Raw genomic sequence first — 13688 nt, 5'->3', positions numbered from 1 at the left:
CTTTGAAAGCTTTAGCAAATCTTTATATCAGTTCCTCCCACTGACTCATAAGGTAATTATACATACCACAGTCTGATGATTAACTTGAATCACTTCATCGCCAGCATGGATTTTCTTGCACCGATCTGCAGGTGACTAAAATTAACATAACAGAAATGATAAAGAACATAAATTTTACCAGTCATTTCCTTCACCTGAAAATACTACAATACGTTCACCTCTTTAAATTAGATCAAGAAATTAATCTTTAAAAAATTAAAAATGATTACTAGTGTTTAATGTATTATTGGCACTGTATAGATAACTAATAATAGAAAGCAGAATTTACTTTAAACGTGATTTCCAATTTATTTATTCACTTCCAATTTCCAATTATTTCAAAACAAAGTCTTGATGTAATATTAACCTCAATTCAACAAATTTTGAAATTCACAAAAGAATGATCTGTCATAGGTCAGAATTCAAGATAAGAGGATATTCCAGAGAATTCCAGTTAGTCAAGTAATAATATAAGTATACTCTTAAGAGGGTAGTTCATCTAGGATATGAGCTCAACCCTAAGAATGGTATCACAACAAGAAAAAAAATTTTTATAGCACCTTTAGGAGTTAGGCATATTAACAAATCAGACAAGTACCATGCTACAATTATGAAAGGTTTGTAAATTATTACTGTAATAGGGCTATAACTATACTCAGTCCCTGTGCTATCTGGCTCACAATTGATCTTTTTAAAGAAGAGTATAGAAGAAAAATATCAAGCCAATGGTTCCAGTCATGATATAAAAGAAAATGATAGTTGGCATATAAAATTGAAAGAAACTGAAGCAACTTCTTTCATAGATAAGGAAAAAAAGTAAGTCATATAAATTACAGACTTTCAATGTTAAATGGGACCCTAGAGATCATTTTGTCCAAACTTCTCATTTTACATAAGAGAAAACTAAGAAAGTAGGGCAGAGCAAAGCAAAATAACTTAACCACTTTAGTGAGCAGCTTTATTAAGACTGAGCATAGATCTCCTAATGATAAATGACTGAGGTACCAAAACTAGTAAAATATTTCGAGAAAAAAGAATTAAATGATGAGCCATTAATATATGGTTCATATCTTTACTACTCATAGGCTGAATCTTTATATGATCACTCACCCATTTAGCAAATATTACTGAGTAATGAATATGAGGAGTACATAGTGCTCAACTTTTTTTATATAGACCCCACACAATTCAGAGGTGCATTTCTATCAATTCTTCAAGATACAGTTCAAAATCATATCTGTGATTACTTCTCTGGTTTTATTTGGTGTCATTGATGATTCTTTCCTTTATCTATACAAATTTTACTACCTGTTTACACACACACACACATACACCTAATTTAAAAATTCTTTCAAGACCTAGCCCTATGCCTGGAACATAGCAGATATGAAGCAAAGGTCTGTTACAAGAACAAATAGATAAATGAACGATTGGAGGAATGTACAAATAAATTAGAATGATCAATTAGTGATCAGGAGTATAGTATACATTATCTCACTCCATTTTAAAATTGTAACTAGTTGCTAATATGCATATAACTGCTATTTTGACCCCATATTTAATACCAAATGTGAAGCCAGTACAGCAATCCAACTGCAATGTATATTATGTGTTTTTACTATTCTCAAGAAACCAAGAGAAGTGAGTGGGAAAAAAGGCAATAAATGATTAACATAGTAAGTGAATTAGATGAAGAGAATGTTGATTTTTTAAAAAAGAAAATGCTGGTAAAATACTGAGATCTATGAAAACTCGAGATTAACCAATTCCACCCCAATCTTCCTTGAAGGAATACAGCATAAACATGTAACCTGTCAGAATTTCTAAAAGAAGCAATATTCAAAGCTCAGCACCTTCTTAAGAGCAAGATGGAAGTCTGGGACAACTGAATGGAGAAATAATGATTTATTATACTATTCAAATCTATTTTAGTGACATGTTCAGATTCAATACGATCACTTCACATTTCTGTAGCTCTTTATAGCACAGCCTTTTACATCTATTAGGTTATTTGATTTTCACACCAACCTAGTGAGGTGTGTAGTGCAGATAATATTTTCAATTTATAGCTGAGGAAACTAAAGCAATAATAGGGTCAGTGACTTGCCAAAAATTATACTACCATTAAGATGCAGAACTAAAAAAAAAAGATGCAGAACTAATTGTAGGACTCTGGAACCTAGTGACTCTAACCCACTGCTTGCAGTGGTTCTCAAATTTGAGAATGTCTCAGAAGCACCTGTTAAAGCAAAATCTCTTATTAAGAAACAGGCTGGTCTCCAGAATTTCTGATTTAGTAGTTCTGGGGTGGAATCTGAGACTTTGTATCTCCAGCAAGTTGCCAAGGGAGGCTGATGCTGTTGATCCAGGGAGGGACTCTGTTGTGAAAACCAGTGAGCCAGCAAGTTGCCAAGGGAGGCTGATGCTGTTGATCCAGGGAGGGACTCTGTTGTGAAAACCAGTGAGCTCTATCATGCTGGCTCTTCACTGAATTGAGCTGAATTATAATGCAGTATTCAGAAAGACTGAATTATCTGATGTTTCTTTCTTCTATAAGTTTCTTAATATAACTAACCTATTTGACAGATGGAAGTAGATTCTTTTAGATGTCAAAATAACTTGTCATAAACCAGAAAATAACAAAGACAGATCTCTGGCTATGAACAGAAAACATCTGATTTACTCTAGGTAAATAGTTACTCTAAACTAAATAAAATGACTGAAATTCTTCCCAAACCAGTACTTACTAACTCAATGTGTCTTTTTATTTTTTTCTCCTTATTTGTTCATGTCCTCAGAAGTCAATTTCAATTATGTGAGATATATAAGTTGTTTAATAATAAAAAGCAAAACACACACTATAGTCTGAAATGTTACAATACTTACATTTTCTGTAGTTCCAGTAATTACATGGAGGCCATCATATGTTGATTTAATATACATACCCTAAGAAAAAGCATCAGAAAAAAAGTGAAGTGATTGGAATGTTTTCAAGTATATTATAATCCCATTTACAAAAAAAATTTATCCTATCAAAATTGCCACATGTCCCATGAATCCATATTCAATGATGCTATGTTTAAACTAGTAAAAAAATTCCTATCTGAACGTTCTGGTTTCTAAAGTTTGCCTGAAGAAGCCTGTACTCAACCAAATAATTACTTGATAAGTAAATTGCCTGTGACACTTATAAATTGTAGCATTGTAGCATGGTAATTCAGTATTCTGGAGAAAGAACACAACTCACTCCCCTAACTGTCCTTATTATTTGTTCTGTGGCAAAGTAAAAGTTATAATGGGAAATTCAAATATTAGTTATTAGTGTATTATACTTAATACATATTACACAACAAAAAGTAGGTTTCTATAGAGCCACTTCAAGTACTACTTGAGAAGAAGAGTAATAAAATATTGTTAATATAAACTTTTCTATAGCTCTATTATGGAATCCTATATTTCCTGCCTTTATTTTCATTGATGAAGTTTTTTTTAAAGATTTTATTTACTTATTTATGAAAGACACAGAGAGAGGCAGAGACACTGGCAGAGGGAGAAGCAGGCTCCCTATGGGGAGCCCGATGTGGGACTTCATCCCAGGACCCTGGGATCATGACCTGAGCCAAAGGCAGATGCTCAACCACTGAGCCATCCAGGTGCCCTCTCATTGATAAAGTTTAAAAATTATATCCAATCACTTATATATCAATAATTAAGAGTTAATGTGTGGCAAGCCCTCCTCCTAAAAAAGAGAGTGAGGTTCCACTTTCCACTTAATAAAGCTATTTTAGAAAATGCTTGATTACAATTGAAAGATTATCTAGAAATCCTGAAATTATGTAAGCTTTATGAACAAACAAAAACTTTATTTTTTAAAAAGATTTTATTTACTTATTTATGGGAGACACAGGCAGAGGGAGAAGCAGGCTGCATGCAAGGAGCCTGATGTGGGACTGGAATGTGGGATTACACCCTGAGCCAAAGGCAGGCGCTCAACTGCTCAGCCACCCAGGCATCCCAAACAAAAACTTTAAATTATAGATAGTGATAGAACTTGAAAAAAATCACAAGAAAATATTCACATTGTAAAAAAAAAAAAAAAAAAAAAAAGAAAATATTCACATTGTAAATATTAAAATATTTTCATTTAAGTAAGTAAGAAAAAAAGATGATTCATGGAATGGCTTTTTTTCCTCCCTAAGGAAGATTCTGTTACTTTTTTCTTTGGGAAAAAAAAAATTACCGAAGTTTTACATACACTAGTGCTTTGCATTTTAAAATATTGATTTCAAAAATAAAAAATATGAATTTTAATAAACTCAAAGCCTACAATATAATGGATTTAACAATAACCAACAATATTTCAGAAAAGCACTAATTTTAGTACTTATGTAGGCAATTACTAAAATATTAATTTCCCATACCTTTCGGTTAATTATACATTTATTATTTAAAAATATTTAAATTCAATTTGCCTACTTATATATTTAGATAAGTAAATGTACATGTATCTCCGTTGAAAATAAGTAAGAAATAAAAAACAAGAAGCAGTAAAGTTCATGGGATGGTACTATTAAAAAACTGAGTAGGCTTGAATTCTTAAGTCATTTCAGTAATGTCTTATGTCTAAAACGTTGGTACCTGTTCCAAAAATGATTGAGCCTGGATGATTAAAGTGAAACAAAATGAATGTAATTTAAAAGGTGTTCATTTACCTGTAAACTCTAGTGTTTTAAATGCAACTTCATTATTTCATATAAAATAACCTCAACAGAAGTACATATAGAAATTAATTAAGAAATTGTCTAGTAGTTGTTGCCTATGACCATATGGTAATATTCAACCGTACGCCAGTGACAAGTCTACAGCATACTTACTTTTTAAGTTAATACTTTTTTTAAAAAAAGATCTTATTTATTTATTCATAAGAAATATATATAGAGAGAGGCAGAGACATAGGCAGAGGGAAAAGCAGGCTCCCTACAGGGAGCCCGAGGTGGAACTTGATCCCAGGACCCCAGAATCATGCTCTGAGTTGAAGGTAGACACTCAACCACTGAACCACCCACATGTCCCTTAAGCTAATACTTATCCCATCATTTATGGGGGGCGGTAAATATAACGGTGCTCTTATAGAACCTAGAAGAGGACAAGATTCTTGCCATCATTTGCCTCCAGGAATTAACAAAATCACATCAGATTAATAAAGGATCTTAATTATATTTGTAAGAGCTAAACACTGCTTTATTTCAGTTATTTTTACACAGAAGGACCGTGAGAGAATAAAGTGGGAAAAGACAGGGAAAGAAACAGTATATATCACTTGGATATACAAAACAGTCATCATGGCTTATCATTCTCTATCACCATCATCACAGATATCAACTGGTTACAATGTGCCAAGGACTGTTTTAAGTGTTTCATATTTATTTCACAATAGCCTATGTGGTATAAACTATCATTACTTCTGTCTTAGAGATAAGAAAACTGAGGCCCAGAGAAGCTGGGGAGTCTACCCAAGGGGATGAGGCTAGGTTTCAAGCCTAGGTAGTCTGACTTCATGCCACACACTCAACACCACTAGAGTGTGTTGAGGCTCCTGATTTATCAGTTCATTAACAGGAGAGTTGTGCACCTTCAGTTTTCTTATTATAACATAATATTTGGCAACTGTAGGTATTAAAGTCAACCATTCACTGTTTAACATCTATTCTAAGAGACTGAGACCTCTTTAGCACACATGTACTATGTGCAGTGTGGTTATAAAGAGTACCTGTGTTTCATATTACACAAATTTATTTTATTGACTCATCTTCTCTGAAAAAGATTTTGTTTCTCTCTACATTTCTTGTAACACTGATCATTACTGATTATGAATTAAGGTGTGACAAGAGCTCTAAATAGTTTCATTAATGATTAGGTTATAGAGAAAGTCTAATATCCTAGGATAAATGTTTAAAAAAAGCAATATAGCCATAATAAAAACTCATGGACATAATCTAGTTGTGCCTCTGGAAGGAAAATAAGTGTGCAATTATTGCACACATCAGGAACCTCAAAAGTGGCAATTGTAAGCTAAAGCAGGTATCTGTTATTTAAAGGAAGAATATCTCATCATTGTTTATATATAATAAAATGTTCTATGATTTATATTAAAGTAAATTTTTTTCAGATGGATAAAATTTTTTTAAATGCTTAAATAAAGGAGGATATAACTATGTATACCAAGTTCAATTCTAACAACCTCATGTAAGCAATTTTAAATGCCTCAAAGAATGAAGATACTGTTTTATGCGATATTTTCATTTCTAACCTTAATAAACCATTTGCTTAATAAACCATTTGCTTAATAAATGCTTCTAATAATCAAAATTGACTTCATTCTTTTTACCTCCCTCTGGTAGTATTAATGAGAAAAAATGGCCAAAAACGTCAGGTACTCAAAGAAAGTAAAAGAAGCAAGTTGCTTGGATGAGTTTCAAATTAATCATCTTCCAAATAATGAAGAGTCCACAGTACTACAGCTGATCACTTGTTCACCTCTGAGAAAGGGTCAAGCAGCAGGAGGACATGTAATTCAAATGGCTTTTTTTCTGGAAGTGAGACAAATCTGGCCTTTCATTTCATCAAAACCTTAATTCTTTCTTCCTTTTTTTTAAAAAAAAACAATTAATTAATTCTGGAGCTGACTTGAATAGCTCCTTCTCTCCTGCTTAGCTTGCCAAAATGACATTTGCTTCACTTGGTCTCCGAATGTCAGTTGACCAATGCGCACCAAAGCAACCTCACAATCAAGTCAATGGAGTAAGGCATATTTGAGGATAATCCAAGTCTAATAGCAAAAGAGCTCTCGGAGGCCAAGAGGCTTCCCCAGGGGATGTCCCTCCGAACCCCTTCTTCTCTATTCAACTCATTTCTTGGTTCCAATCTAGTTTTGTTATGTTCTAATAGCTTTCATTCTCCCTCCTTTAATTTTCTGCTAATCATTGTCGTTTAAAAGCATTTTAGAGGCTAGTTGCAGGTTTTAATCATAACTATGTTTCCCATCATTCGTTATAACGCTTAGGACTCTTAACTAAGAAATCCCAGGGGATCTGATTAATTAGGTGGAAAGCTGATGAATAATCTATCCAGTTTATCAGTGGAAGAACCAAGCAATTACCTTTTGCCTATGAAAGATGTTGTTCTGAAACTGGCAGAAGACCTTCTGCAGATGTTTTAAGCTAATTAAACTTCCCTAAAGCTTGGTACTCTCCCACCTCTATTTCTTTCCTTCATTTACCATTAAGACATTTCCTATGTCTAAGCACACGCTAAAAATGTTACCAAAGTCCTCAGATCTATTTATTCCAAACATGACTGATTAAACTTGCTTAATGGTATCTGATTTTTAAAATGAAAAAAATATCATATAAAATTTCTATTTGGGCATCTCTTTAACATGAATCACAATATAAATTTTATTTCACTTTTTATTAATAGTCAACATTTTGGTTTTTTCTTCCCCCCCTTGGAAATATTTTCCCAATGAAATGCTGCCAAGTGTCCTTTAAAAATTGTTTCTCTAGATGGTTCCGGTTTTAAAGTTACCCTCCTAAACCTCTTGTACTTCCCTTTGGCGATTCCAACTTTAGATGTGTGATAATAGGAAAAGCTTTGTTAAGGTATACTTCACTGAGATTGACCTCTATTGTATATCACATATGTGACATAGGGCAAATTGGTGAAAATCTGTGATTCCATTGTTCTCATTTGCAAAAATAAGAAAGTAAAGAGTTGTGAGAAAACCCTTGGCAAATGGTAAGCACGCATGTATTTTCTTTTCTCTTCCAGATCTTTCTCAGACTAACTGAATCTGTTTCAAAGAGCAGACTTACATCTACCTCTTTCAAATTTAAAAAATAAAAGATGTGTCTAGGGCTATACCTTTCACTAAAAACATGAAGATTTCTTAAAGTCCTTTAATTAGCACTGAATTGACTCACTTGACGTGGTTACTATTTCTCACGATTTCAGTGGAAATTAGTGGGGGAAAAAATCAGGCTCCTCTTTTCTCCAAATACTGTCCTTAGCACTGCAAACTCATAGAGGTAGAGGAAACCTTAAGGCTGATCTAGCTCACTCTCCCTTTCTGTCCCCAACATTCTACACATGAAAATAGCAAGGCCAAGAAGGTTAAATTTACTCCTCCATATCTCCTCAAGATCACACTCACAGTTATATTTTATGTAAGTAATTTGTATCCCAGTGTCCTGACTCCTAGTCTAATAGAGTATGTATTAATTCCTGATTTCTCACTCCACAAATCATGCTGAGAGAGATTCTTTTTCCTTTATAACCACTGAAAAGGGGAATACAGAAAGGAAAAATTTTAATATTATAGGTTGAAAGATGCTTTAAATGAAACTGGATTGTGTAAAGATAACCAAAAGGAACAGTAAGAATTTAAAATCATAAATTTAACTTCAAATAAGTTTATAAATGCTAAAAAATAAGCTCTTAAAACTTAAAATCTAAAAATAAAAATTTTGATATTGCACTCAGAAGCTATGATGATGACATACTTGCTAGCTATGTCTGAAATACTGATTTCCATCTTCCCAGGAAAACACTGATAAAAGCCACAAAAGCATGGAGAAACTATAGTTACCAAAAGTAATTTGCCAAATATCAGCAGAAAGTCACTCTGTCGAATAGATGGCCTCACTCTGAAAAATCAGTTATGAATTGAAGAAAAGCCACATAAAAAGTTAAACTTAGAGATCTTTTAGAATATATTAGTTGAATTATATTATTTCCGAGATTTCTATGTTCTAAAATATGAATAATTATATCCCAGGAAAATTCATCCACAGCGAGAAAGTGGAAACACTGCAGCACCAAACTAACAAATCATAGTTGTGTATTGGGTAAGATGTTCTCTAGCCAGTTTCTTGTTTATTGTCTCTCTCTCATTAATAATAATTTTATATGCTTTCTTTCTAGAGGCCTATTAAAGAAAAAACTCTCCTTTGGTTTAAATTTATAACAATACAACTTTAATCAAGTGAATAAAATATATATGATTATCCTCATTATTACACAATAAAAATTACATCTCCTAGATGTCAGCCTAGTTTTGGCAAAATCCACCTGCTTACTCACTCTTGTAAGAAATAATGGATGTGAGTTATAAACAATATCGTGTTTGTTTGGCTTACACAACTTAAGGGAAAAGTGCCCTATTAAAACCATGACAAACCAAAGCAAAACAAACAAAACACCTACTTGCATGGGCAAGTAACACTGATTCTTAGTATAAAACTCTTCAACTTCCTTTAAACCTAAAGAACTTTGGTAGGGGGCGGGGTGAAAGAATATAATAAAAGCTAATTTGTTACCAAAGTAAACAAGGTAATTTAGAAATTGCCATTCTAAATTATTTTTCATTTTCATTTATCTTTATAAAACTTCTTATCGTGACAAACTCCCACTACTTTAAATTACCTCTAGAAAAAAATACCAAAATATTTAAAGTTTGTTAGAATTTATAGATTCCCATATTTGGAGGCTGCTTTTCCCACATCATTAGCTGTCCGCTGATGGATGGCAGCTTTGACAAACGTGGTAGCTCTTACCAGCCCTTCACTTGGTTTGATGTTTGCCAGCTGAATCACTTCCAGGTGTGCAGACTGTGAAACCAGAGGATCCGATGACAGGGATATGATGTGGTCACAGACTCCAGAAAGAGTTTTACACTGAAAGTAAAGAAATTATGGTAATCACAGGTTGTATATAACATACGAATCACTTTTTGTTTTAATGTTCTTACAAGGATAAATAAAAGAAATGGTAGAAGTAGTTGACATTTTATTCTACAAAATCTGCCTAAGAAAGGTATTCAGGCGAATACACACACACACCCTACATTTATATTCTAAATTATGGATATAGGAACTAAACACTGAAGTATTAAAGAGAGTTATGGCTATGTATTGTTTCTATTATTTGATTCATCCGACCTAAAATCAAATGACTGTTTCTAAACAATCTTAATCATCTGAGAACTTCTTGAAAACAACCATTGGATTGAACTGAACTCAATAATTTCCAAAACATTGATGATCATGATCAGAAAAGTTAAAAGAAAAATCCAGTAACGACCAGGAAGATGAATCTTCCAAATCTCCTCAGTGAACTCCTCCTACTTATTTGTTTAGACTTTACTGCTCAAGGTTACCTTGGTATATAAAGTTTCCTACCTCCTCCAGGCAAAGTTTGCCATTTCCTCTATATTGGTTTCTCAGCATTCTATGAAGTCTGAAATTGTATAATTTCATTCTGAAGCCCTCTGGAGGCAGGAACCATGTCCTACTTATCTCTGACTTCTCTTTCTCGCCTCCCCCCCTACCACCCACACCAGGTAGAGAGATCCTGTAACTTATAAGGTACTCAGTAAGTTTGAACTGAGTAAACTGAAGAGAAAATGAGGTTTAACACTTAGTAGAGTGGCTGGACTGAGGATAGAAAGCCAGTACTTTAGGTTAGGATAAATCCATTCATGCTGCTTATAGAATAGATTTAAAATATGTTATATCCATAATGATACAGTTAAGAGACATGGTAAAATTATAGAGAAAGTGGAACATTAAGTGAATGGAGCTTGGAGTATACTCTCCTCAAATATACCAGCCTTTAGACACTTCAGACTCTCACTGTACTTACTAAAACCTGGTGTCCATCGTTTGGTTTATTATTTATTATTGTTACTATTATTTTACCTTTACTGTAGGAAGGGCTATTATTTTGCAGCAATCAAGGTGTCATCTTCTGTTCATTTCCAACATGTTACATTTGTCCTGTGACCACTGCATTGCTCTTTTGTAAGGGAGCACAGTTCTCTCTGCCTGGTCAATATAATAAGGACTCTCTTTTTATTTGCTGCATTCTGTGCATGGCCCATGGCCTCTCAGTCTGTGTTAGGTTCCGCTTCCTCACACCAAACAAACTGCCAAGCTAAATTTCCCTTGTAATCACACTCCTGTTTGTATCTGCTTCTCAAGGCTGCACTTTTATTGCAGCCATCAGCCTCCAGAGCCAGACATCAGCCGGCAAGATACCAATATCCATGGAAAAAACATGGGCTTGATATGAAGACAGATGTGGGCAATCACTACACTGCCAGTTACTTGCTGTGTAACTCTTAGCAAGTTATTTTATATCCTTGAGGCTCAACTTCCTCTTGTAGAAAACAGGATAATAAAAATTGCTTCATATGGTTCATATGACTAATCAGGTTAATGTATGTATTAATGTATGAAAAAGAGCCTAATATGGCTTCTATCCAAATAACATACTAAATAAATGCTTATTTTTCCCCTGTTGCTTTCTCTACCTTCAAAGGGCTTATTCCTTACTCATGAGATGAATTATCTCCTTATTCTTCATTACATGGCTTTGTTGACCATGTTATAATGACCAGTAATCACACTGCAAGGCCACGATGGGAGAGTTCACATCTCTTTACTCTCTCTGATGTTTAAATCTCAATGCTCAGATATAATGAACGTATTTACCCTGAAGAGCTGCTAAGCATAGTGCCAAGAGGAAGAACATCTCCCAGAACTTGGGAATCCTACAGGGCCAGATGGAGGCACGTGACCTGTGCAGTTGCACAGGGGCCTGCACTTAGTATTATACTCTGCTGTTGTGCTCTTGGAATTCTCCATTGTTCTTGAACAAGGAATGGACTTGACATTTTCATTTTACACTAGGTCTCACATATTATGTAGCATATCCTGGGACGCCAGTTGTGTGTGCCTCTGTGTGTGTGTGTGTGTGTGTGTGTGTGTTTTAATTCTTCTTGAAAATATTCATCAGCAGCCACGGGGAAAAGAAATGAATGGCAGCACTTAACACAACAAGCAGCTGCATTTTAAATCGCTGCTGTTTCAAAGGAAAGAAAACACTTTGGGGCAGATTTAAATCTTTTAGCTATTCCTTTCCTCTCATGTGTGGGTACATTTTCATTCCTGTTTTCTCTTTATCTCAAGAGGAGAGATAATGTAGTTGATTCTTAAGAGTTTCTAAATAGGATACTTGGATTACATGATAATCTAAATGATATATGACATATATATATAACATATAAATACATGTTAATCTAAATCAGTATACTAAAAAGAAACCTTTATAGTTTCTACAAATTGAAGTATTTCAAGAATCCAGTGCATAAATAGATAGGAAAGTAATGGATGTATATAAATGGCTCAATATGTGTACATTACAACATTCAGGGCCTCATAGAACACACTGGTAATGAGCAAAAGTAGCTCTCCTATTCAGGCACTGGAAGCCCTTAGAAGTGTGGTAGAAGGAGGAAAGGCAGAAATACTAGACTGTAGATGTGTTTACAAAAAAGAAAATACCAATTAAATTCACTGTATTAAGTTGCAAATCATTTTCTCAGATTCCTCTTCTTGAGCAATTTTGTTTGCCAAATACTTGCTATGTGCAAGGTCTGCTGGAATACAAAAGATGAGTAAAATGTTGACTTTACAGATTAAAGATCTTGAAAAAAAAATAATGGGAAGACTTAGAAAAGAAACTCCACTAGAACCTTGTTGCCTGTTTTAGAGATAATGTACTAGAACCTTTATATTGTAGTATTTGGCACTTGACTAAGTAAGCCAATTAGAAGGAGTATAAAATGGTCTGGCTTTATATGCTAATTCTGTACTCATTACTGCATCATACATCAAGCCACTGCAGGAAACCACATTAAGAATACTAGGCAAAGTTCCAGGGAAGTTATTTAACGCATTCTTGTAAAAAGTAAATTTGCACATTCAGTAAAATCATGTGATATTATGTTGTTATCATTTTAAAGCACATTATTATCTACTGGGTATTATACTACTTTATAGTATATTCTAGAAAAAGAAAATTAACTGTAAGATGGTAAGAAAATATATCCTCTATTTTGTCATTATAAGTGAACATCAATATTACAGAGTACCTACCACATGTCTGGCACAATGTAAAATAGTTGACCTTTGAGCAACATGGGTTTGAACTGTGTGGGCCCACTTATGTACAGAATCTTTAGAGTACAGTACTGTAAATGTATTTTCCTTAGTATTTCCTTAATAACATTTTCTTTTCTGTAACTTACTTTATTGTAAGACTACACTATATATACTATATGACATACAAACTATATGTTGATCACCAATTTATCTGGTCAACAGTAGGCTATTTAATAGTTAAAGGTTTTGTTGGGAGTCAAAAGTTTATACACAGGTTTTCAACTGCGTAGCGGTTTGGTGCATTGTTAAAGGGCCAGTTATACTTCATATTCATTATCTCATTTATCCTTATAACAATTTCCTGAAGTAGATATTATTATAGCCAGCATAGCAGAAGAGAAAGCAAGGCTAAATAAACAGATCAAAGTCATTGCTTTGGCAGAAGAAGGACTTGAATTCTTAATCTTTATGCTTACAATCTCTTATTTCAGTCCTTAAGTTTCAACTTGTTTTTGATCAAATTCACTTTGTATTGCTTAAAATCTAAGTATGTATTAAATGGATGTTATATAGCACACTTAAACTATGTAGTGTAATGAAATACAAGGCAATCCTGAAGCATTCTTGCAATTTAGAATGCAGTTT

The 13688-nt window shown here is 33.7% G+C and overlaps 1 protein-coding gene across 5 annotated transcripts in view; it reads right to left on the bottom strand.

The window, feature by feature from the left end:
- The window catches only part of CNKSR2 (connector enhancer of kinase suppressor of Ras 2), a 276753-nt gene that overhangs the window by 133962 nt on the left and 129103 nt on the right, over positions 1 to 13688 (bottom strand). For all 5 annotated transcript variants that reach the window (XM_038587046.1, XM_038587047.1, XM_038587048.1 and 2 more), the window contains exons 6-8: positions 9654 to 9773; positions 2926 to 2985; positions 67 to 135 (exon numbers count right to left, since the gene is read on the bottom strand). In XM_038587046.1, coding sequence (XP_038442974.1) covers positions 67 to 135; positions 2926 to 2985; positions 9654 to 9773 — 249 coding nt within the window. The remainder of the gene's footprint in view (positions 1 to 66; positions 136 to 2925; positions 2986 to 9653; positions 9774 to 13688) is intronic.

Source organism: Canis lupus, chromosome X (assembly GCF_011100685.1).
Source record: "Canis lupus familiaris isolate Mischka breed German Shepherd chromosome X, alternate assembly UU_Cfam_GSD_1.0, whole genome shotgun sequence".
In the NCBI taxonomy this organism is placed as follows: Eukaryota; Metazoa; Chordata; class Mammalia; order Carnivora; family Canidae; genus Canis; species Canis lupus.
The sequence above is the reverse complement of the archived record's forward strand: the minus strand, read 5'-3'. Positions and strand labels throughout refer to the sequence as shown.